Source organism: Amblyomma americanum, chromosome 6, assembly GCF_052857255.1.
Source record: "Amblyomma americanum isolate KBUSLIRL-KWMA chromosome 6, ASM5285725v1, whole genome shotgun sequence".
Classification (NCBI taxonomy): Eukaryota; Metazoa; Arthropoda; class Arachnida; order Ixodida; family Ixodidae; genus Amblyomma; species Amblyomma americanum.
The window spans coordinates 194,137,552-194,164,207 of record NC_135502.1 but is presented as its reverse complement, the minus strand read 5'-3'; the positions used below and the strand labels follow the sequence as shown (position 1 = coordinate 194,164,207).

The 26,656-nt window shown below is 45.6% G+C and overlaps 1 protein-coding gene across 3 annotated transcripts in view; it reads left to right on the top strand.

Annotated features, from left to right (window-relative positions):
* The window catches only part of LOC144094325 (uncharacterized), a 241,601-nt gene that overhangs the window by 55,363 nt on the left and 159,582 nt on the right, over window positions 1-26,656 (top strand). For all 3 annotated transcript variants that reach the window (XM_077628268.1, XM_077628266.1, XM_077628267.1), the window contains exon 4: window positions 14,012-14,147. In XM_077628268.1, coding sequence (XP_077484394.1) covers window positions 14,012-14,147 — 136 coding nt within the window. The remainder of the gene's footprint in view (window positions 1-14,011; window positions 14,148-26,656) is intronic.

Genomic DNA, 26,656 nt, shown 5'->3' with positions numbered 1-26,656 from the left:
CCGAATGTCCTATTTCAATCCGTGAGTACTGTACATGTCTGGATCTTCATATATCTATTTAGTTATGTCCAGGAAAACAAAAATTTGAACCACTGCTTTTTTTCCAGTTTGGCCATCATAAGTTAGTGTTTTTGTAATATATTGTGGAAGCGGATGTTTGCATTACATTAGGAAACATTTAACCTCGTTTTCTGAGATGATAACATGTTGTCTTGTATGTTTCATCATGTGCAGCTGCCAGTTGTCAATGAGGCACCAGACGGCTCGGAAGGGCTCCAGTCATGGGAGGACAGCCTGTCTGAAGGAAGCAAAAGAGACGACCTCTCACAACTTGCGGCCAGCTCCCCCATTTGCAGTGCCAGTGCTGCAATATTTATACTGCAAAGCACAGGCAACAGCAGTGGTGACACAAGCAGAGCCAGTGCTGGCATAAGCAGCAGTGCCACAGCAGGGGCAAGCAGCAGTGCCGGTGCTGGCACAAGCGCCAAAAGAAGGGAACCCCAAAAGCGCCGCCACAAGCGACAAGGATTCCATAAAGGAGAAAGCGAGGCAGCAGCAAAGGCCGACCGCAAGGCACACAAAATGCGCAAGATAATAGTGCGCCTCCAGAAGGAAGTGAATGCCATAAATGCAAGCATGGTGCACCTGCTTGCAAAATTTCTAGACAACAAAGAAAATAATGACTCGCTCAATAAAGAGTGATCAAAACAGCTGGAAGTTATTTGACATTACAGCATGTGATGAGATGGAAGATCTTTTACTGCTGAAAGTTTTGTATTGTGAATTCTATTGTGCAGGCTGGCTACCGTAGTAGCTTGCAGTATTAGTTATTAACAGAGCCCATGCATACACTGCAGGGGTACACAAGTGCAATAATCAAACAAGTTTGTTGCAAGTACATTGCTGCTGCTCTCGTAGTAACACTTCACCTGCTTCTCCACTCAGAACCAATGGCTGTTGCATGTTCACCAGGAACTGTTTGCTACAAGGCTGATATTTTTCTTGCAACATAACTGGTTTTTTTGGGGGGGGGCAAGTTATAGAACAGTGGGGAATTTTGAGAACAGCAAAATAGTAATAACATGAAATTGTTCACAGAAAGCGTACTTTGGTTTAACGAGTTGGGATGGGAATGTAATGAAATTTATCACACTGTAAGTCTTTCAAAGCTCTCACCATTGGGTCACATTTACGTCACATTTTTGTGTTTGCTTTGTGTGTGGATGATGTGTGCAAAATATGAAGCTTCCACCGGTGACCGACATGATTTCGTTACCTTCATGAGCAAAAGGAAAACCTTTCTCGCAACTATTGCTTAATCTTTGACTAGATATAAAATGTTCTCTGCAATATGATTGTAAGTACCAACAGCTTTTTTGGTCAGAGGTATCCGCTTCCATTGGGCTAGCATCAGGTGCATGCAACAGCCTAGCAAAAAAATAAGGTGATACCCAGGGGGCCCTTATTGGAAAGGTCAATACAGTGAATGCATTTCATTCACTATACTGCTTTCGGAATAAAGTTGAAAGGCGCAACGGAACAAATACAGGAAGACACAGAGACAGAAAAAGCGCCACTGCTGTGTCTTCCTGTGTTTGTTCCTTTGTGCCATTCAACTTTATCATGAGCCAACTAACGCGCCAGCAAGTACTTCTGCTTTCAGAAGTAGGAGTGCAAGATTAAAAGTTTGTACGGCTTGACAAGGTACCAACAAGTTGCTGATTGGCAATGTGGCAAGACGATGGCCAGTTATACATGAAAATTATAAGCAAACAGCAAGTGATAGAATAGCTGCCAATACGCAGACCATGTGACACAAACACAGCAATGAAAAAGTTAGTACAATGGCAATGAAACAGCGACCTAAACAGCAGTTCTCAACAAGAATGAATCATAAAAATTGAAAGCTCATGCTGGAATTTTACTATCGTCTGTGAGCAAAACTGTTTGAAGAAAGAGATTTGTTTACAGGAAGTAATGAAATCTTCATTATTGGTTCATTAGAGATGGCTGCATGTAGGTGAAGGTTTGTTTGTCATAAGGAGTACTAGTAGTTGGTACGAACCACTTCGTTTTGTAGTTTAACAAAAACCAATAATTAACATTAGCAAGACTATTTTCTGAAAGCCTGGCCACGACGGCGGCTTTTCAATGGAGGTGTAAAGCAAGACACTCGTGTACTGTGCAATGTCAGTGCATGTTAATGAACCCCATGTGGTCGAAAATTCTGCAGCCCTTTACTACGGCATCACTCATAGCTCAAGCCGCTTTGAAACGTTAAACTCCATAAACCAAACCTATTTTATGAAGAACATGTAGGTTACGAAAATTACACTAGTTGTAACCCTCATAACCTTCACCCCAGTAGGGAGTATGCATCATGTGCGTGCAATGGTAGCCATTTAATGTGAGCCGAACCCAGTGTCTGCTCCTTCAATAATGTGTGTGTAGCTCTGTTCAGGGCTGTTCCCTCTTGGTAGAGGTGTCCTTCTGAGCTGCTCTTGTGTTTCCCATGGACTGGGTTCTAGCTCAAGGCAAGGTGCTTGGCCAGGGCGTCCCGATGGCCACAACTGATGTCTCTTCCCGGTTGCTTGTGCACATTGACATCAGCGCTCTGCACCACGCCAAACTAGCTTGAATCACAGCGGTCACTGAGCTGCTCACAAATGTTGTACAGCACACAAGCAGCACGGATCACATAACTGACATTGTGGATGTCACACTCAAGGCCCTTCAGCACCATTCTAAAGTGTGCCTTGACACGTCCAAAAGCATTTTCGACAACACGTCTGGCACTCGGCAGCCGGTAGTTAAAGGTCTGTGAGGGGGACCCAGAGGCACCTGGAAGGGGTACAGCTTCATCAGGTGCGTCTGCAAGGGGAAAGCTTCATCACCAAGAAGAATTGTGCCAACTCCCACACCTTCAATGAGCTATGTTTCTTGCCGGAACAGCTCACTAGCCAGAGTAGCTGGCAGTTGAGACTTCTGAAACAGTGCGGAGTCATTGTTCCTACCAGGGCTCCCAACATTCGTGCATAGGAACCTGTATGTGTGGTCGACGACAGCAAGTAGAGCGACACTGTACCACCCCTTATGATTGTATTATTTAGCAGCTTCTTGCTTTGGGGGGGCATGCCTCGATATGAGAGCCATCCACTACACCGACACCTTGAGAGAAACCACAGACAGCTGTGAATTTACACATGTGCTCGTAAAGCTCAGCTGGTGTTGGGAAATGCACAAATCGTGCTTCCAACTGCTCCACAACCACACTGCAAAATTCGTGAAATATTAAATTAACTGACGCAGTGCTCACGCCAAACAAGTTGGCAGCAGTCCGCTCTTCTGCTGATGTTGCGAGGCGGTACAAGCCGATCGCCACGTGTCAGCGGAATCGCTTTCCGCATGTTGGTATCTTGCCGGCTCATGCTTCCACAAACAGCCACCATGTACCGGAATGTGCTGCGGTTGATCCGAAAGTTTTCTCGGAGTCCGCTGTCCGGAAGGTGCGGAAGAGAGTCTGGGCGCCGGTACACCGACAGATTTCGCTCACGGACGGACAGGTGTGCCGCCGCCAACAAAAAGAGCTTCGGCCGCCCCCGGTGTCACATCCTCGTCTCTTCAAGCATGACAATTTCAGTGCTCAGCGCCAGCATCTGTACGCGCAGGCGTTGTAGCGCTGCCTGATGTGCCACGAACGCAGCCCGAAATTGAGCGTCGCCCTCGTTCACGACAGGCCTGCTAAGGGCCAACATAGGCTTGACACACAAGACGTCCGAAGGATCTTAACTACACAAGCGCAGCACTCACTGTGAAAGAAAAGCCACGAAAATAAGCAACGATAGCACTGAGCAGCGATGCGTCGCAGCGAGCAGTCGCGGGGAAAAGAGGCTAAAGTAGCCAAAGTAGGATGCGCAGTTGGCTACGAAGTCGACTGTGATCATTGCTTAGAACTTGTTTTTAGATTTTGGCGAACGACAGCCACAAGCACAAAGAAAAAAGTTTTTAAGCAGGCCTTAGCACAAGAAACAACGTTTTTCCTCTTATGTGTTCTTTTCAACGTAGCCCTGTTTAATAATACGCCTCAGTGGGCGACGTTTTAACTTCAATGAGGCGAGTATCATATGATCTGTTTCGTCGCACTAACCGAGATGGCCAAACTGTCTTGAATAAACAGCGCGAACAAAGACGAGCACAAAAGACAAGAAAGCGAACGACACGGTGCTTTCGTTCAGCGCGTTTCAGCGCCGTGTCGTTCGCTTTCGTGTCTTTTGTGCTCGTCTTTGTTCGCGCTGTTTATTCAAGATGCTTAACCAACTAGCCCGCCAAAACGTGTTAGGCTAAACTGTGTGTAAGCGCGGCAAACTGCAGTTAACTCTAACCGCGGTTAAATGCCTTAACTGCAGTTAAGCTTAACCACGGTTAAGGCTGCCCGTGTAAAGAGGGTATTAGTCCAATGTTTGTTCCCACGCCATATGTAACTCCTGTCACCGGGTATTTAAGGAAATAAATGAAATGAAACAGTATTTGTGCACATAAGAAGAAAGAAAATGCCACTGAGGTTTGACTACTTCCAAAGTTAAATGTTACAAGTACTTAGGTGTTGTAATTGATTGTCAGCTTAGTTGAACAAATCACACTAATTATATAACGTCATCTGCAAAAAGAAAATTGGGCCTCTTGAGACAAACTTAAAGGGTTACTGAAAAGTGTGTTTGAGGTTGTCTATAAAACGCTTGTATTATGCAGAGTACAGGCCACCGAATGTTCGTGCCGCGCACAGAACCTCAAAAGTGAACCCATCATTTAAAATACGTTTTTAAAAATTCACGCTTCCATGCCTCGCGGTGACCTGTGGTGCTAAGCTTTCATTCGAATCCACGCGCAAGGCGTCGTGCAGTGCTCATTTCGTCAGGAGCAAAGGGCTGTCATTGGTTTGCCATAAAGTCTCTTTCTGATGTCACGCATCGACATCTCAGTATGCAAAGTGATTAGAGGACAGAGAAAGGTGCGAAAACGTGTAAATTCAAATTTTGACTAGAAATAACCCAGCTTCCTCAAAAACTATAAAATATTCTTGCTGGAGGATATTGGTAAAGCAGCATCTTCTAACATCCGAGGCAGACCACAAGCGCTGACTCTCAGCTAAACTTTAATCACAGGAAACGCAAATATAAGGGAACAGGCAACAACCGAACAACAAACCACAAGGCACGTGCACTATGTTGCATCATGATAGGCAACTTCACTGTCACGCAGGAGCAGGGATGGTTTGGTGACGCACAATCTTGGTTTTTTTCTCATTTGGTAGGCTTCTACGATTTCCCTGGTCAATTGGTCGGGGGTCTTTAAACATTATGTCACTATAGTATAAGGAAGGAAAACATGATTGACACTCTCGGCAATGATCAACTAAATTAGTGAACCGGGTAGAATCTAATGATTTAAGATGTTCTCTGAGTCGTGTGTTAATACACCGTCCCGCTTGACCAATGTAAATTTGACCACAGGACAGAGGTATTTTATACAGTGTTGTGTGTTTTTATCGTGAAGACTAAGAAATTTCCCTGCCTCAACCGCTGGCTCATTTCCCGTGAAACTGCACACAGAGCTTGCGTATTATGGTAACTTTTGTATCGTAGCAAGTTTGACAACAGTACTTACTTAGTTGAGCCGTGCATGACGCAAAAACACAATCGTCTACGTAGAGATCGGCAACCATAACCCGCAGACGCCTTTTTTGCTATAGGGCGGCAGTGGCGCCATCTGTTTTCGGCAGCGGAAAGCGTCACGACAAGGCCGTTGAGGAGAGCGTTGCAAGGAACGCGGGCCCTTTGAATATGCCGTTCCGGCATTTGCATCATCTTTGGTATTTTCAAATTATAGTACTGTAAAACAAACCAATTCCAGGCTTATCTCATCATTCGCCCAATGAAAGCGATATACACACATTAGGCCAGAAGAACGGCTCTTTCTCTTGCAGGACGCTCTGTCGTCGGAAGGGAATGGTGTGAGCTGTTGAAAGAAACAAAAGTATTTTATTAGCAGTACACGCTGTTCGCTCATGTGTACGGCCCTTCCCTGTGTCCGTGTCTTTTTTGCACTGTTTTAAGAATGATCTGCCACCAACTCACCCTTGCAGCTACATTGGTTGGCAAGCTGGCAAGCAAAAAGAGTTCAGGCTTCAAAGCAATCAATCCTCAAAGTAGCCTCCTGCAGCTTCTATGCATCACTGCAACCTATGAGGGTATTCTTTGAACACTGCAGCTCTTATGTCGTCACTTATCGTGTCGAACTCTTCTTTTATCTGCTCCTGAAGATGTTCAACAGTGCGAAGGCTTCCAGCCCTGTAGACGCGCGATTTTATGTATTCCCACACAAAAAAACTGCACGGCGTCAAATCTGGCAATTACGGTGGCCAAGACGTATTGGGTGACCCACGCCCCATCCACCGGCCCGGAAATTCTTCATTGAGCCATTTTCTAACTTTGGCTGCGTAGTGAGCAGGGGCACCATCTTGCTGGAAGATGCCTAGCTGCTGCTTGCTGCATGTACCAGCTCCGGCAGAAATTTTTCTTTTAACAGGCACGGATAGGAGTCAGCTGTCACAGTATCCTCAAAGAAGAATGGGCCGACCACTCCCTCTTGCCAATTTGCGCACCAGACAACAGTGTGTGGCGAGTTCACGGCCCTGGTGTGAGTGAAACACGGGTTGCTTTTTGCCCAGAAACGCGTGCACTGCCGGTTTACATGGCCATCCAGGTGAAAAACAGCCTCGTCACTGAACAGTAAAAAATCGAGGTGTCCAGAATCTGCTGCCAGCCCCTGCTGCTCTGAGCGACAGAATGAAACCCGCTGGGGTTTGTCTGCTGGGCTTAAGTTCTGGTGTACACGTACCCTGTACGGACGCCATCCTTTGATCTTACGTGCTCGGCTCACCGTTGATGGGGCCACGCCGAAAAGAAGCCCAGCACGGGTGCTGGTCAAACGAGGGTTGGTTTCAAAGACCCCCTCAATCGCTTCACCGATTCCACGGTGTGCCTTTGCTTTATCTTTTCTTACTTGCCTAGTCACGGATCCGGTGTCTTCAAACTTAAGGCGCCATTTCAAAACGGCTGCTTGAGACGGTGGCCGCCGCCGAAACCGTACCATGAATTGTTTGCGGACGTAGTGCATTGAGTTTGTCTCAGTTAGCCACACCACTGCCGCAGCTTTCTCTTTCGCACTGTAAGTTGGCATACCGCAGTTCAACACACCACAGCACAGTGAAACGAAGGCGTCTAAAAAGCAGGGAGGAATAAAAAGTTCGCACCACACAACGAAATTGAACGAGAACAACAGCTCAGGACTTCGCGGTGTCACCCTCCGATGCTTTCGGAGAGTCACGAAAGCAGATGATGTGAGCTGAATTGGATCAAGTAGAGCACTCCGCAGAAAAAGAGATCAAACAATAAATATTCTTTGAAAGGTAAAGCCTCGTTAAATTAGTTGTTCTGATATTTTTTCTGTTTAATTAGCCGCCAAAAATGTTGTAAGTGCTTCAGTAGAAGCAGACGAAACAACTGGAACGGCATATTCAAAGGGCCCGCGCTCCTTGCAACGCTCTTCGACGGCCTTGTCGTGACGCTTTCCGCTGCCGAAAACGGATGGCGCCACTGCCGCCCTTCAGCGAAAAAGCGTCATCTGTGGGTTTTGGTTGCCGATCTCTGCATAGACGATTATGTTTTCGCATCATGCACATTTCTGGTCTTTCCGTGAAGAAGGCAGCAAAGCCGAGGTTTTCAGCTTTTTAACTACTTTATGGCAACCCAACGTGATGAAAGTGAGAAATGACAAAAGTTCGCAGTCCTTCCTTATGTATACCGCCGGTCATATGGTCTTAAAAGTGTGGCTCATAGGCATGAAATTGATGTTGTTTTTTCAGCACCAAATAAAGTCACTAAAATTTGTTCAATTGTTGATAATAAGGCTCGCAATTTTAATAAATCTGTAGCGTCTTGTGGCATTAAACATGATAAGAAATTTTTGCCGTGTTCTGAAGGCGTAGTGTATAAAATACCTCTGTCCTATGGTGAAATTTACGCTGAATGTAAAAGCGCAAAAAACAAGGACATAGAATAAGACAGACAACACGAGCGCTCACTTCCAACTGATCTTTATTACATGCAAGAAACATAATTTTATACTCTCGATAATGCCTGCAAGGCATCACCATAGAGTGTTGAAAGATAGATAACAGTCATCGAGCAACACACGAACGATAAAAGATAGGACATCTCTTTTTGTGAGAGCAGAATCGACGGAGCACTTACGCAGTCATCCCCAGCTCGCGTTATCTTCAAAGCCTCAACAGTTTCTCGCGTAATTTGACATTTGTTCCTGTAAAGGACTTTGCACTTGTGAAATTGCATGGGTTGTTTGTCTTATTCTATGTCCTTCTTTTTTGTGCTTTTACGTTCAGCATGGAAAACCATCTCGCACAAACCTGGCCATTAGTGAAATTTACATTGGTCAAACGGGACGGTGTATTAATACACAACTCAGAGAACATCTTAACTCATTAAATTCTACCTGGTCCACTAATTTAGTTGATCATTGATGAGAGTTTCAATCATGTTTCCTTCTTTATACTATAGTGACATATTGTATAAACACCCCGACCAATTGACCAGGGAAATCGTAGAAGCCTACCAAATGAGAAAAAAACCAAGATTGTGCGTCAGCAAACATTCCCTGCTCCTGTGTGACAGTGAAGTTGCCTATCTTGACCCAACATAGTGCACGTGCCTTGTGGTTTGTTGTTCGGTTGTTGCCTGTTCTCTTATATTTGCCTGTTTCCTGTGATTAAACTTTATTTGAGAGTCAGTGCTTGTCCTGTGTTTTCTACCCTTTGTCCCCGTTTTTTGCGCTGTTATTTTTAAAAATGTATCACCAACTCGCACGCCTAGCTATCGTGTTGAATATGGAGGCATAGTCTGGGATCCATACAAAAAAAGACATTTTGAAACTGAAAAAAGCACAGAGGCGTGCAATGCGTTTTATAAACAAAAATTTCGAAATCCTTACTCTCCGTCTGATTTAATGGTAGCTAATCAAATACAGCCCCTCCACATGAGCCGTTCTCACTACAGCTTTCTTTATTTGATGGTAAATAGAAAGCTTGGAATTTCACCAGAACCTGATGCCACGCGCTCTGTAACATGGAAAACCAGACAGACACAAGCATAAGGACACCTTGCCCTCGACAGTGGGCGCGGCGAAAGCCTTGGGCGCACAACGCTGACTATGCGTCCGATTCTTCTTGTACAGGTTTTGTTCCTGCCAACTGCCAGCCTCCTTGTTGCGCCTTCAGCCAAGCCGTTTACAACAGTGACATCAAGCCATATCGACGATGCAGTTTCGTGCCTCTTTCCGAAAACGGATGATGCAGTGTTTTCAAGTCACGGGTTCCTGACGTCACCAGCTTCAACTGCTATAAAGACAGCACCGCACGATGGACTTACCAGTGGGCGCGGCGAAAGCCTTGGGCGCACAACGCTGACTATGCGTCCGATTCTTCTTGTACAGGTTTTGTTCCTGCCAACTGCCAGCCTCCTTGTTGCGCCTTCAGCCAAGCCGTTTACAACAGTGACATCAAGCCATATCGACGATGCAGTTTCGTGCCTCTTTCCGAAAACGGATGATGCAGTGTTTTCAAGTCACGGGTTCCTGACGTCACCAGCTTCAACTGCTATAAAGACAGCACCGCACGATGGACTTACCAGTGGGCGCGGCGAAAGCCTTGGGCGCACAACGCTGACTATGCGTCCGATTCTTCTTGTACAGGTTAGTTACAACAGCACAATACGCAGTGATGATCGTTTTCTTGTTGTACTGCCGCGCCCACATCTGTGCTTGAGTATTGCCTATGAGTGTTTAAATTCGTGTAAGCTTCTCGTTTGTGGGGACATTGAAGAAAATCCGGGACCGACTGTTGATGAAATGTTCGAGTCTATATTGAGTGGCCAGCAAGCAATTAGAGCTGACATCGCTTCATTGAAAGAACGCCTTGAATCCACGGAGACAGCAATACACTGTTTCGAACAGCGTTTAATCAGCTTGGAATGCAGTATGACCGAGGTTCGAGCAAAGACCCATGAAAATGAAGAAACATATGCAGTTGCAACCGCAGCGCATGACCTACTTAAACTTCACCATGAAAAACTGGTTGATTTGGAAAACCGCAGCCGCCGTTCGAATTTGATTGTTTTTGGGATTACCGAAGATCCTAATGAAACGGAAACAACGCTACGGGAGAAGGTTATTGAAGACGTCTTCAAGGATAAGGTGGGGGTAGATTGTGTTTCAGTAGCGAGAATTCACAGACTCGGGAAGAGACCCACAGGAAGGCCCGTCATCGCGTTTTTCCAGGATTACACTGAAAAACAAGCCCTCATGAAGAATGCTCACAAACTGAAAGGATCAGGAATATCCTTGCAAAATGATTACTGCGCAGACACGCTGCGCAAGCGCCGACTACTTTGGAACAGCGCGAAAGAAGAAAAAGATAGCGGCAGAAAGGTCTGGCTTGTTCATGATAAGATTCGCGTTGGCGGCGACTTGTACATTTGGGACGACGTACACAACACACGGAAACTAGTTGCAAAAAGGGATGACACAGAAATGAGACTAGAGCAGGCAGAATAGCAATCACGGTCTTTCCAGTTTCGGCTGCTTTCACTAAATGCCCAAAGCATTGTCAACAAAATAGACAGACTGCAAGATCTTTTATTAGTATACGATCCTCATATATGCGTTATTTCTGAAACCTGGTTGCATGACGGGGTGCAGGATGATGAAATAATTTCGCCAGGTTACCAACTGTTTAGAAGAGATAGATTCTCCCGAGGTGGTGGCGTCGCAGTTATAGCAAAAAATAGTGTTGATATAGGAGAACTAGATCAGATTGATAACCACGAAAGCTTGTTTTTGAATGTCTCTGTCTGGGGTTTTTCATTCATACTATGTTCTGTGTACCGCGCACCAAATGCTGATGATCACTTTATGCAGAAATTATATGATCACCTTTTGAAATTCAGAGGAAAAAACTTAATTATAACTGGTGATTTTAATCTTCCTCAAATAAAATGGAATAACTGGAGCTATGGGCACAGTCCTTCCTGTGATATACTCATTGATATGATGCTAACTTTTAGTCTTGAACAGGTTATTACTGTTTCTACCAGAGGAGACAATATTCTAGACCTCTTATTCCTCAGTGAAATTTTCCATGAAGGAACCGCTGAAATTGATGCAGGCATTTCAGACCACAAATTAATTTCTTTTTCATCAACAATCAACGTGAATAGAAGAAAACAACGCGAACGATTTAAGGTTAGGGACTATGCTAAAGCAGATGATACATCAATCATCGATTACTTAGACCTATACCTAAATGTTGTCCATGATGATGTCGAGCTTTCATGGCAAAAGTTCAGGGACATAGCCTCTTATTGCATTAACAGATTCATTCCACTGAGAAGTGTCAAGAAACCTCCATCAAACCCGTGGATAAACAGAGATATTATCCAAACTAAGCGAAAACTAAAGCGAATGAAGAAACATAGCAGGCAGAGTTTGTCTTCCAAAAAATTGAAAACTGAATTACTAACAAAAGTGAAAGCAGCCCGAGATAAGTTTTTCAGTCATGATCTTGTTGATTTTATTTCACATGCCCCACAGAAGTTTTGGCGTTTTTTAGGTCAATCTAAACAGGCAATTCATAAAATTAAGGTTAATGATGAAATAATTGAAGACGCTTCCAGTATTGCCGAACACTTCAATGATTATTTTTGGAGTGTGTTTTCTGACCTGGATGAATTTGAACATCATAACAATGATAGGTCTTTTGTACATGACATTGTGATTTCCAGGCAAGGTGTTTTGGATATGCTCTTAAAAATTGATGTCAGGAAATCTGCCGGGCCGGATAATATACCAAATGCTTTTTTACGAAGGTATGCGGAACAGATATGCGTTTTTTTAACTGACTTTTTCAAATTATCATTACAATTAGGAGAAATACCATCTGACTGGCGTACCGCAAGAGTTGTTCCAATTCATAAAAAGGGTGACCATCTTACAGTATCGAATTATCGTCCCATTTCTATAACGACCACTTGCAGCAAATTATTAGAGCACATTGTCGCAGGCTTTATTCGTCAGTTTTTGACAGACCATAATGTCCTCTCTCCATTTCAACATGGGTTTCGAAAGGGACTGTCGACAACAACTCAACTTGTGTCAGTTGTTCATGAAATCTCTCAGGTGCTTGACACGTCCGGGCAAGTCGATATGCTCTTTTTGATTTTAGTAAAGCATTCGATAAGGTTCCCCATGGAAAATTACTCCACAAACTAGAGCGCATTGGTCTTCCTACAAATATTATAACATGGATCCAGGCCTACCTCCGCCATAGACAGCAATTTGTTGAAATAAACAAATGTACTTCCAATATCCGTCAGGTAACTTCTGGTGTACCGCAAGGCAGCGTATTAGGACCACTTTTATTTTTGATCTATATTAATGATATAGTCGACGTAATTCCTGATGATGTCCATGTTAATTTATTTGCGGATGACTGTGTCATTTTTAGAAAAATTGTTTCCAGGAACGACAGCAATTACTTACAGGAATCAGTTAATGCTATCCGTGATTGGTGTGAACTTTGGTGCATGGAAATCAATGTAAACAAAACAGTTTTGCTGCGAGTCACACGGAAAAAAGAACCTAGTGTATTTTCTTATGTACTTAACAACACAATAATATCTGAGGTTGAAAAATACAAGTATTTGGGTCTCACATTTAACAGTAAACTCTCTTGGTCAAACCATATTTCCATTACATGTTCAGCAGCATTGCGCAAATTGTGGTTCTTGAAAAGGAAACTTAGAAATGCACCTGCAAATACCAAAATGTTAGCATACAACACATTTGTCCGTTCCAAACTGGAGTATGCAGCAGTTGTATGGGATCCTCATACTAAAAAGAATATAATGAATTTAGAGCGTGTTCAAAGGAAGGCTATCAGATTCATCTTTAGTAAATATAAAAGAGAGGATTCTCCGTCTTTAATAATGCTTGCAAATAAAATCAGTACGCTGGAAAACAGGCGGAAGATAAGTCGTCTCCAATTTTTACATAACATTATAAATGGAAAAAGCGCACTTCAGCAGCCTCATTGCGTAAAACCTCTAAGTTCACGCCAGACAAGACACAGACATAACCTTTCACTTACGCCAATATTTTCTAAAACAAAATCCCATATGAATAGTTTCTTTCCGCGTACTATACATGAATGGAATTCTATACCTGTCGATGTATTGCAGTCACAAAACTTTGCAGAAGAGCTGGAAAAACATCTTTCTTCCATAAACTAACTGAAACAAAACCAGTGTTCACAATCTGTTATGTTTTCCTAACTCCTTCACTTTGTGATGCCTTTTTTTTTTTTCCCAGAAACAGTTCTGTTGTTCTGAGTAAAAATTGCCCGCCTGTTTGTTATTTCACATGTGCCACTCTTCATGTTTTTTTTTTTTCCCAGAAACAGTTCTGTTGTTCTGAGTAAAAATTGCCCGCCTGTTTGTTATTTCACATGTGCCACTCTTCATGTTTTGTTCGTTATTGTGCTGGTGCCAGAGCGTATTCATTGAGTAACACTTACACCCAGCATTATTTTTCGTTAGTGTTTATTGTTGTTTTGCATTGTCACACTTTTTACTGTATTGCCCCTCCTGCTAGGGCCAGTTTATTGGCCTGCAGTATCAATAAATAAATAAATAAATAAATAAATAAATAAATAAATAAATAAATAAATAAATAAATAAATTTTGGAAATGCCCATCAAAGCATTGTGTAAATACTGTGCTTCTGTTTCATGCACTTGTATTGTGACTGGTGTACTTTATTTATTGACTTGCATTATTTCTACTTGCGGTATTGTCTAAATAAAAAGGCTGTCTTGCTGGTGCAGGACCATCTTCCTGGGCTTCCTTGGGGGGCAGTGGCTCCTGTCCTACGTGGCAGAGCCCGACAGTTCTTCTCTGCTGCCCCTGTGCTGCTATCGGCTCCAGTGGTGGCTCTTCCTGCCCGGCCAACCACTGCACATGGTCAGTGAGTGCTATTACAACATCCCGTGTGTGGCATCATTTATTCAATTTTTACTATGTTGTCACAGGTCGTAGTTCCAGTTTTTCCCGTGAGCACCACCCCCTCCTTAAAAGAACACATCCGTAAGAATGACAGGCGCTGAAGGCAATATAGTTTTTCACGTGTTATATGTTGCTCTGGACCATCTGGAAGGTGCACTTCATAATTAACGTTACTGATGTGTCATAAAGTCCAAAATTCTGGCTAAGTAGCTTTTGTGTTGCACAAAAGTCCACACCCAAACTCCCCTATAGGGAACCCAAGCTCTAGTTTGGGAGCGTGACCATGGAAAACCATGGAAAGTCGGGGCGCCCCCAGAGCAGACTCTCTGCTAGCTTTGTGTGCACGTGCATGGGGAGGGTTGTGCGAGGCATAGTCTTGACAGACGCTGTCATGACAGACGCTGTCTTGACAGACGCGGTCCTGGCGAAGCAAAACAGAGCTAGTACGAAGTTTTGTTGTGTCGTGATGCCGTAATGCTTGTGTCATGCCTTTGGTCCGGCACCACTCACACGGAACACCACATTCGGGCCACAGGTCTTAAGAGTGGAAAGCTAATATTCTCGCAGAAATTAAGTGCAAACATGGCTTAAGAACTGAAATAAATTAGAGGAGCAGTACGCCTGGGTACACAGGGCTGATATTCATCTTCTTCACAATTCAGTGAACGGGTTACGTCCCAGCGCGCAGAGCACGTCCCAAACTTTACCAGGTTTTCCACTTGACTAGCATTTGGCCGTGTAGAAACATTTTGTTCTCGCTACGTATACTTTCTTCCTCAAATCTACATAATTTACTTTAATAAGGCTGTAATGTAAAAACCAGAGCATATATGCACACGGTGATCCACTCTTGCCGTGAGCACACTAGTATGTGGCCGCACTCTTCGGAGTGCCGGTGAGTCTGCACATGAAAATGATCAAGTGGCAGATGACGCGCAAGCCAATCGCTCGCTGCTCAATTTTCCAGCCTTGCGACTGTGAGTCGCAAACTGCTGAACCAAACTGCAAGCGAGTCGAGCTTTCGGCAGCGACGCCGGCTGCGGACAGGCCGAGCGACAAACTGTGCTGCTCCCCGTCTGCTGTAGTCGTCGCTAAGCCTGACCATTTCACATTGATGCCGCAGCTGAGGCCAGCGCTGTACTAAAGGTGCGTCACTGTTGTACTGTAACCTCGCCTCATAATAAAATAAAGACATGGTTGATTTCTGTGACGCCTTCATTAGCGGAGCTAGCAGAGAACAGGTGAGCTGCACTGGGCATCAGCGAAGTGGCCATGGAAAGTTTGCTTGTATCGCAGTTATCATTTCTACCAGCAACTTGCTATTGGCCAACGATCCTCAAAAATGATTTATTTTTGACATTCTTCTACTCCAGGGCTTGGTATGATTGCGAACAAACAATATTAGCGCATTTTTATGACGCCGGCGGCAGGCATACAGGCCAGCAGGCCGGCCCTGAGAAGCGCACTGCTATCATCAGGACACGTGTACAGCCGCGGTGCACATGAAAACCGCATCCTCTTGGTCATCGTAGTGCATTGCCAATAGCACCTTAGAGGGCCAAGTGCGGGAGACGTGGCCTAAGCGGACGAAACTCTCGAAAGCGCGCGACCAATGCCATTCCCGTGAGTTTTGCTTCAAACGGGAATCTAATGAGGAGGCATCTTTCAGGTCGCGCTTGCAAGTGTGGGCAATATGTTGTCGAGCGGTTGCCTTGTCGCAAGAAACTATTGTCACATGCCCTTTCGACTCGCAAGTGAGTAAATCACCCTGTGCATCGCATACAGCAACTGACAACTATAATCAGTGAGTGACTCGCTTTATTTCACAGAGCGGAGAGTACTTCGTGTATTTCGAGCATATAATTAAACAGTAGACTTACATCTGCATACACGTTGTACATTACGACGTTGTCACTGACTTGAAAAGTGCATTTTATAGTCACACGGATCAGTCGTCGATTGTCTCCTCTGCACAGTAGATGGGACTAATCAGCTTCTTCCTTTTAATTAGGTTTGCCTTGCAAAAGTGGGCGTCAATCTGAACGGTCTTCTTGAAGCTGCAGTGCAGGCGAGACATCGCGACAGCGCGAGCGCATGCATGTGCAAGACAGGGCACGTGCAAGGAAGCATGCTGAAAGCACTGCCTGCAGTGACCAACGTCCCAGTTTTTACTTTTCTTCCATAGCTGGTGCAGCACATCAGGCCCAGCAGCGCCACTCTGCGATGCTTTGGGAGCCTATCATGGCAGGTGTTATCTTGTTGCCTCTTGATATGCAGACTTGCTAGCTCATCATGACGTCTATCATCATCCAAATGTCTATTCTGAGTGGAACAGGGTGAAATGCTTTGTTTTTTGTTTTGTATGCAAACGTGGCGTATGCCGGGTCTTGTGCTGCATGTTGACATGTCAGCAATTTTCTCATTGAGTTCCTCCATCCATCTGGAGGCGGTTGTTTTGCGATGAGTTGCGCCACTCGGCCGAAAAACTTGGGCCATCAGTTGGGCATCGAAGGCAGTAAGAATGGAGTGCCTTGATCAAGGGCAGTGTGCTACTCAAAGAAATGGGCCTCTACCAAGCAGGCTGAGTGGAGACTGTTTACCATTTGAGGGTGAAGCAAAGGCAGACTGGGTGGTTCAGTGAGGAACCCCGCAGGCTTGAATGGCTGGGCATTGACATGGGCGACAGTTGTGAACGATTCTGGCAAGTGTTCGCAAGTAGCTCAAGTGGCCAGAAGTAGGTGAGCTTTTCTTATAAAGGACGCCACTTCTCAGAAAGAAAGTGCAGAGGAGTCGAGATCTTCCCCGATTGATGTGCCTCTGCAAGCACACAAGGTCAGTTGCCACCTTGAAAGAGCAGCCATAGAGGCATTCCATTTCCTTGGTGGTATAATTAACTTCAGCACTGGTCATGTCCCTGTGGATTGCTCTTTAATAGCTGGGGAACAAAAAGCTGATCCTGTCTTGTCAGGTAAGTCAGCAGTTCGCCAATGTCAGTAGCACCAGCCTAGAAAGCGTTGCACTGCTCTCTAGTCAGAGGTAGTGGGAAAGCGAGCCACGGCTGCAATTTTATAGGGATCAGGTCGGACTCTGGCGACACCGACAACATGACCAAGCGGCATTTTTGTACAGTTTCCATACAGGAAGGGGGCTGAACACAAGCCGAAAGTTAGCACTTTAAATTCATAAAGGCCATCTCGGGCGGCAAATGCAATGCTCCTGTGATTCCTCCAATTTACCTTTCTCTGGCAGTAACGGCTTTTCAAATCATCATTAGCCTGACTACATGCACTGCAAGCCTCTCCGATCTGTCTTCAGTTAACCCTGTTCTGTGCCAGCCGCATCATCACTTGCCTTCTCTTGGAATCTCTTAACAATCATTGGCTGTCTAGGCTTCTCATTGTACTTGCCTCACTTCGTGTTCTTGATGTCGAGTCATCATCATCATCAGCTTGACTATGCCCACTGCAGGACTAAGGCCTCCCCCTATATCCCTGCTATTTACCCTGGCCTGTGTTAGATGCAGCCATATTATCCCCGCAAACTTCTTAGTCTGATCCACCCACCTGTCTTTCTGCCGCCCCTGCTACGCATGCCTTCTTGTGGAATCCACTCCGTTAACCTTAAGGATCATCGGTTATCTTGCCTTCGCATTACATGCCCTGCCCAAGTCCACCTATTCCTCTTGATTTCTACTAGGATGTCATTAACCCATGCTTGTTCTCTGTAGCACTCTGCCAACATCAAATTTTTCGCTGCCATGTTCTTTGTTTCAAACGTTGCGTATTGTCAAGGCAGGAAGCAGGGCTGGTTGTCGGTTCATGATTGATTAAGAAAAGACTAGTGCAGTAGATGGGGACAGAAGAGCAGAAACAGAAAGGACGAGCACTAAACATCAGCTGAAGTTTTTACTTTGACAGAAGGTACATAAATACAGTTCCGTGGCACATGTGCGGGCAGGATTAAAACAAAGCAAAAAACTCACAGTTCCACATGTGCCAAACTGTTTCTCAGGTACATCCTTTCTTCTTGTGACAAGGCAAGAGAAGTTGTGCTCATGCAGTTATTGCCTTCCCTGGTAATGTGATAGGCCTCGCATATCTCCCCATGTAAACCTCGATCACCCCTACCAAGTACATGCGTGCCATAAAATCTAGCATGCACCCGCAATGCTTACAGTATTTGGCCAAAAAAAACGCCCCCGCTAATGAATAAACCACTGCATGATGCTCTTGTAGCCGGTTGTTTAGGCAGCGTCCCGACTACCCGACATAGCACTTCCCGCAGGAAAACGGTGTGTGGTATACGATGCCAGTTCTGCAAGGCACGAACTTGGATGTGTGCTTTGATTTGCAGGCTGGCTTCTTTTTATCATTCACAGCTTTGCACATGTGCACCATCTTTCGGGGGGCAGTGAACAAAACGCCTACATAGCACTTCCCTCCAACTTTTTTCAGCCGGTACGGTAGATGGTGCACATACATTATGGCAGTACGCCTCGACCTTTTGCAGCCAGAGCACCCGCCTGCCCTGATGTCTTCCATCAGGCATGCCGCCACTGCCGTCATTTTTTCACAACTGGCGGCACGCCCTCTCAAGGGCACCATGCAGGCAGCTTTATTTTGCAATACCCTGCATAACCATTTTGGAATCGGCCAAATTATAAGCCAAAATGTCCTCTTTAGTGCATGGCTGGTACGCCTGACAAATGTGCCCCTGGTCAAAGTACAAAGACCCCTCTAGAAACTCAAGACTCCCATTCAACGGTACTTCTTGCATTAACCTTAGTTTACCTGAACATTTGGCAAACATTTGTAAAACACTTTAACAACCTGCGGTTTGTCGCTTTCATTCACAAAGACAATAAAATCATTCACTGATCTAAAAGATTTCGTGACATAGTTTTCTCTTTCTCATGCACGCCTCAGCATGCTTGTCAAAGTGAGCTAAAAAGATTCGCAAAGCATCCTAGCTATGCAAGAGACTATACAAATTCCATTTTTTTGCATATACAACTTGCTAAAACGAATGAAAGTGGAACGCAGGTAAAACTCAATTTAAAGCTGCAAAATTTTCAATCGAGACCCCGCTAGCATTTCGAAATCTGACTGCTCCCCAACTCTCAGTGCACTGTTTTACTGATTCCAACGTCTCAGCTTTGGAAGTAGAATAAATTAATTGAACATCTTGAAAAGGCAAAATTAGTTCCTGAAACACCACCTTGTTAGGCCAAAAATTCAATGACCTCCTTTGAGTGGGGATGCGAAAAGGGTCATCTACATTCAGTAAGTTTAGGTGCTTCTGCAGGCATTGGGATATCAGGCCTTGCAAGGCTTCTTTTTCAGAAACGATAGCCCTAAGATTGCCTCAGGACGCATGATACGTGCTCCGCGATCCATATGTGTGTGGTAAGTAATTTATTATAGCAGTACTTATGCTGAGTGACTTCGGTTTCAGTTTCTGGGCGCCGGGATCTGACAACGCGACAGAAGAAAAAAAAATGCCGGGGGAGGAACAAAAAGCTACTAACAAAGTTGCTTGACGCGGTAGTCTGCAGTCTGGCAGTTTGCAGACTACTTGGGGCTGTGAAAAGGCAGCAGACGACAGCTGCCCAGAAAATGAAGCGCCGCTGTGGCGGCTGTATTGAGTTAGACTTGGTGCACATTCTGATTACTTCTCGTGTTCCTGGAGGACGACATCGTGCATTAAACATTCACAGGAGCTCCATAGCTGCTCTCTGTGGCATCGTAATACTTCTTATTCTTGCATCTTTGTTTTATCTTCTGGAAATACACTACACACAGATGCATATTCGGAGCAGCGAGTGTGTATTGTTTGCTCATGTCATCAAGAGGTCCTTGCTTGTTAAAAAAGCGCAGAGACATGGACCCAGACAGAAGGGACAATGCTTCTATGAAACAGTCCAATGGCCATGCAGCCAAGACCACTTCGTAATTGCTCAGGAAACCATTTTGGAAATGTCACGTTTTTGTGCGCTTGGATTGCGATGGTGTGTCGGCAGCACTGTTGATGTGAATGGCAGCTGTTAGCTGAGCGTTGTATGTCTTTTTGTCTTTGTTTAGTGCCGAGTGTGTGGACCTATATGCCTTCAGTAAATATTTTTGTGACGAATTGGTGACCAGACACAGCTTCCTCTTTATGTGGTATGAGGGCTTTGATGAAAGAAGTGTTTGTGGTTATGCACAACCAGATTAGGAATTCAAGTGAGGGGAAAGTGCCTCACTGGCCAATGTGGTTTATGGGACGATTCACAGTTGAGCTGAATCCAGTTGGTATAAACGGAGTACTGTCCTTTAACCACTAACAAGAATCATATGTCGCACTTTAGTTACACCTATTTCAGAGCGTTCAATTCCCTGTGATGGCGTGCATGGTGTGCAGTGATGCCGTAGAGGTAGAGCATCCGTCTTGCGTGCAAGAGGACTGGGGTTCGAATCCTGGTGCCGCGCTATTCTCCACCGGTTTAAAAAAAAAAAAAAATCCGCGTGTCGATGGAATTACATAGCCAGGCCTGGAGTGCGGCCTGATCTTGGTGACCAGAACCGACAATGCACTCTCTCAGCAGAGCAGGATTTGGCCACCCTTGTGTAGTACTTGGCCACAACCTTCTATGATCAAACCAATTAACCGTCGGCCCTCAGCCCCTAGCGCCTGCGGAGCAACTGACCACGGCGGCGGTCAGACCTGTGACGCAGCGGAGGGTGCTAAGAATCTCTGGCTCCGGACAGGCCGCCATTGGAATCTGAACCTCGCAACGTTTAACACTAAAACTGTATCTAGTGAGGCTAGCCTAGCAGTGCTGTTCGAGGAACTAGCGGGAATTAAATGGGATGTGATAGGGCTTAGCGAAGTTAGGAGGACAGATGAGGCGTATACAGTATTAAAGGACGGACACATACTGTGCTATCACAGATTAGCGGATAGACGAGAACTAGGTGTGGGATTCCTCATTAATAAGGATATAGCCAGCCCATGTATCTCAGTTTTATAAGCATTTCCCGTGATGAGAGATTAAGCTGAAGGTCAACCTTCTCAAAGTGAACAGTTCATATGTTGCACATGAAATTGTAGTTGTTATAATGTGACAAACATTAAATGCGATGTAGGAAGCAATGGAAGTAAATTTGTCTCTGCACACTATGCAAGCTGATTAGAATAATAAGGAAGTAGTTACTTATTGCGTCCACCTGAGTGCAGACATGTGGCTACAAAGGAAAGCTACATAAAGGCTTCCCAAAAGCATCGCAGTTGGAAAATTCATCCCTGTCTAGGGATCGAAGTCGCATTTCCTATCCAGGGCAGACATTTGTTTGCCTTATTGTGTATGCTTTAGGCAAAGATTTTGAAGCTCCTTTTAGAGCTATTAGTCACAACTGAAGGGAATTGCCATACAAGAAATATATTAGAGAACCTGCAAAGCAGCATTGTCATCATTTGCTTCTCACTGTGAAAATGTAATAGAGAATATGTTATACAGGCAAAGCTGCAATATTGTGTTAATTATGGGGTAGTCTAATAGATAGCAGGCATTCAAAGGCTGTAGAAGTGAATAAAATACCATACTCATGCAGTGACAGCATACAGCAGGGTCACGTAGACTACACATGCTTCTTTTTGTGTTTGTTTGTTTGTTTATTTATTGATACTGTCAGCCCAAGAAGGGCTTTTACAGGAGTGGAGAAAAAAAAACAACAAAGAAAAGGAAAGTCCCGCTCCAAGTCAACAACAAAAAGACAACGACAATGCAAAGCAGAGGTAGTAAATGGAAAAAGTGGCACACAGTGAACAAGTGAGGGAAAAAAGACGCTCGTATTATATGCACCGGAAACAGAATCTACATAGACACAATCTTGTCAGGGAAGATGAGACCCTCTAACCCAGCTGTAAATGCACTGAGAGATGATGATATGGCAACTGCATCTGGTAGTTCATTCCATTCTCTAATCGCCCTTGGGAAAAAGTTGTATTTGAAAGTATCATTGCGTGTAACCGGTGACTGTATGTATAAACTGTGCCTCTGTCTGGAGCATTGGTCTGGGGGAAATTACACAAAATTCAGTCAGGTCAAGGTCAAAATCAAGGTCAAATCGTTCTGTGCAGAACTCCCCATGCTTTTACATGCAGTCCAGGTTGTGTTTTGTTTGGTGGCACAGTGTCCAAGTAAAACATAGGCGTATTCAATTAATTACTACAATTTCCAGATAAACACACATGCAGATGGGGCTAAAGGCTAGCACAGCTTGTTAAGACCTCTGTCTTCACAGCGATCCTGACGTGAAGTGCATATGCCGTGGTGTGCATAGCAGCAGATATAAATTAAAAATATCCCATCATCCCGGTTATTTACACTATATAGTTTCATGCTGGTGATGATTGATAGGGATCGTGGGTTTTTGGGGCACAAGGGCATCTAAAACCAAAGAGCAGCGCCATGACACAAGGCGTTTTCAACTGCTCAAGGCAGGGTCAGAGACCCATTTTCCTAGCATTTCACCCCAGATAAGCCGAGCACCAGGCATATATGAAATAATTCACAAAAGAGAAAAGAAGGTTTATTGGGTAAAATTTAAGAAACATTGAAATCGTCTCTTTACACCACCAGGATTCGAATACCGGTCTCCTTGCACGCGAGGCAGATGCTCTACCTCTACGCCATCGCTGCATGGCTCCTCCTCCTCAGCCACCCCTGATCGTGGCTCCTCTGACGTACGCTGATGCCGTGGTGCGGTCGCGGCCCTCACCTGCTGCCCCTGTTTACAGGCCACCTACCTGGCAGTTAGAACCGCAGCGACCTGCAACCCCACTTTACTGTCCGGTTGCCCGCCCCCGATCACAGCCGCAGCCACTCAACCCCTGGCGCACACAAGACAACTGCCCTATTTGCTACGCCTGTGGCGTTGCTGGTCACGTGGCTCATTTGTGTCGCAGTCTGTGACCACCGTTCCTACGCTTATAGGCGTGAGCCGACGTATGACCTTCCACCGTCGTCCTCGCCTGCGTCACACTTGCCGCCTCCGGATTCTTCTTCTCCTAATTACCATCCCCGCTCCCACCCCTCGCCGTCTCCTGGCGGCCGTTCTCGTTCTCCAATGCTCTGTCACCAACCCGCTGTCCACACGGAAAACTAACGGCCGCAGTTCCGGAGGCAAGACCTGTTTCTGCGCCTGCCAATATTATTACCGTTTTCGTTGAGGGAGTCGCCGTCAAAGCACTTGTTGACACTGGCGCAGCCGTTTCCGTTCTCAGTCACACCCTCTGTCGCAGACTCAAAAAAAGTGACGACGCCCTTTCCTGCCATTTCTCTCCGCACCGCCAGCGCTCAGGACGTTCGACCGTTAGCCGCCTGCACTGCCCGCCTGCTCATTGAGAACGTTCTCTACACAATTGAGTTCATCGTCCTCGCCTGCTCCTCTCACGACGTTATCTTTGGTTGGGACTTCTCCTCACATCATGGCGTTATTGACTGTGCCTGTGCTCAGCTTGACTTGTTGCCCTACAGTGACGCTCCCTTGGACATACTCGGTGCTGCTGCCGCTACTGTGGTCGTCTCAGAGGACAAAGACGTTCCGCCTTTCTCTTCAGTGCTGGTGCCTCTTTCTTGTGCTGCTCTCTCAGATGCAACTGTCACTTAAACTCCCTCTTTACGATTCACTGACCAGAAGTCTGTTTTGCTGCCTCATGCCATGCTGACAAATGTTCGTGGCTCCAGCGCTATTTATGTGGCCAAATCGTTCTCCTGCCCTACCACTTTGCTTCATGGCCAATCGCTTGGTAGTGTTGCCTTTCTCGGTCCCGCCACAGCATACTCCCTCGTCGATAGCACGGCCAGCCATCACTTCAGCGCCATTACGCCTGTTCCCATCACCAATCAGTCTTCTGTCGATATTTTTCACCGTTTCGTCGACGCCACCCTGACGTCTACCCAACGAGACCAGCTTGTCGCCGTTCTGTACTGTTTTCAAGTTTCGTCTGACTACCAGCAACCTTCCTTGGGCTGCACCACCACTGTTACCCACTGTATTGACTCTAAAATCCATGCCCCTTTGCGCCAACGTCCGTACTGCGTGTCAGCCACAGGGCACCGCCTCATTGACGAGCAGGTGACCGACATGCGCATGCGCCTCGTGATACAGCCGTTGCACAGCCCGTGGACATCTCCAGTGGTCCTGGTCAAGAAAAAAGACGGTTCCATCCGGTTCTGCGTGGACTACCATCATCTGAACAAGATTACACCCAAGGACATTTACCTTCTCCCCCGTATCGACGATGCCCTAGACTGCCGGCAGGGCGCTAAGTTCTTTTCTTCATTGGACTTGCGTTCTGGTTACTGGCAGGTGCCGATGGCGGAGGTCGATCGCCCCAAAACTGCATTCGTCACACCCGATGGGCTCTATGAATTTAAAGTCATGCCCTTCGGCCTCTGCGATGCACCTGCCACATTTGAGTGCATGATGGACAACATACTCCGAAGGCTCAAATGGCACACATGCTTTTGTTACCTAGACGACGTTGTGATCTTTTCCCTGGACTTTTCGTCCTACCTCCAGCGTCTTGAGACTGTTCTTCGCTGCCTGGCCGACGATGGTCTCCAACTCAATTTGAAAAAGTGCCACTTCGGAGCTTGGCAGCTCACTATTCTCAGACATGTCGTGTCTAAGGATGGCGTTCTCCCGGAGCCGGCCAAGTTACGAGCTGTGGCCGAATTTCCGAAGCCCTGTCTTCTATGACGTTTGAGTCCACTGATATGGCTTCTGAGCAACACAAAAATCCATGGATCACTTGCCTCTTAGATCTCTTATCTGGCCAATCATCTCAACCTCCTTCCTGTGCTCTCTGTCGTCAGTCCCACCATTTCCCCATCCGAGACGAGCTTCTTTACCGCTGCAACTACCTCCCGGATAGTCGCAAGTGGCTTCTCGTCATTCTGACACATCTGCGCTCCTTCATTTGCTCTTCCTACCACGATGATCCACGGTGTGCCCATGCCGGATTCTTGATGACCTTCATCTGTCTACGACAGCGGTACTACTGGCGTGGGATGGCACGTTACGTCCACAAGTTCGTTCAGTCCTGCACCGCATGCCAGCGACGAAAACATCCACCTCGCCGACCCGCCACTCCTATGCAGCTGCTTGCTGCCTGGCCCAGCGCAGCCCTTCGAGCGTGTTGGCATCGGCCTCTACGGCCCTCTTCCCAGCACATCAACCGGGAACCGCTGGATCATCGTTGCCATCGACCACCTTACACGCTACGCTGAAACATCGCCTTTACCATCTGCTACAGCCCACAACATTGCATCCTTCATTCTCCATCGCAATTTTTCTTCGCCATGGTGCTCCCAAAAAGCTGCTCAGTGATAGAGGTCCCGCCTTCCTCTCCGAAGTTGTAGAAGCTCTCCTGCAGGAATGCAACATCGTTCACCGCACCAGCTCCGCCTACCATCCCCAGACAAATGGCATGGTTGAGCGTATTAACCTGCCGTCACCGAAGCCAAGGACCATAGAGGATTTTTTTCACTTTGTGTTGTTCATTAATAGGAGATTAACGAGGTAAATATTTAAGGATCACTGATCTTGGTTTCAGTGACTAACGATAATACAAGTTAAAATGGAGCAAGTGAGGAGGCCTGCATTACCGTGACAACCACACTGCATGGAAGGATTTGGAAAGGCTGCAAATAAGTTCAGTTATTTTTTCCCTCAGCAAAAGCAATTAAGTATGTCTTAAAAAACACTGCAATATGCTAATCAGAATAAACTAGCAAATTATTTTGTAATTCAAAATGTAAATTTTTAAATTATATACGATAGATCTGTACTGTTAAACTGGCTCAATTTGAGGGCTGGAACCATCAGAACGTACCCAGCCAATACCTTTTCCTTCGATTCACACGCCAAAGGGGCAAGATTCGAAATGACCAGCGCGGAAACAGACGGGGACACGAGAAGAAAAAACACTGACCACAGGACAGGCACTAACAACTCTTTATTGTCGAGGAACACCCAGCACAATATATGCCAAAAACCATGTGACAGTCAGGGGGCCAAAGATTACAACCTAATCCACAGTCATCAAGGGGCTGCCAACACATGTATGAACCAGAAGGAAAAAACCACCAAAAAAATGAGAAAAGGGGGTGAAACTATTAAATGAACATATAAAAAAGCACTTTAACCAGCAAAAAACCAAGGAAAACACACGTGCCAAACAACATTGTGGCCAAAGGGTGGTGTCAAGAACACTTTAACAGTAACAACAAGCGAACCTAAAAGGGCCCAAGCAAGCGAAGCAAAAGCAGTCAGAAATCTAAAATCAGATAAAACGTCATACAACCCTACGGATGCCACAAACAACTAAAAACAAATGAATACAACCTAAAATGGAGCAAAAAAAAACTTGTCAATGCCAAGAAGGTAAGAGGTAAAAACAGTCTACATGTAAAACACAAT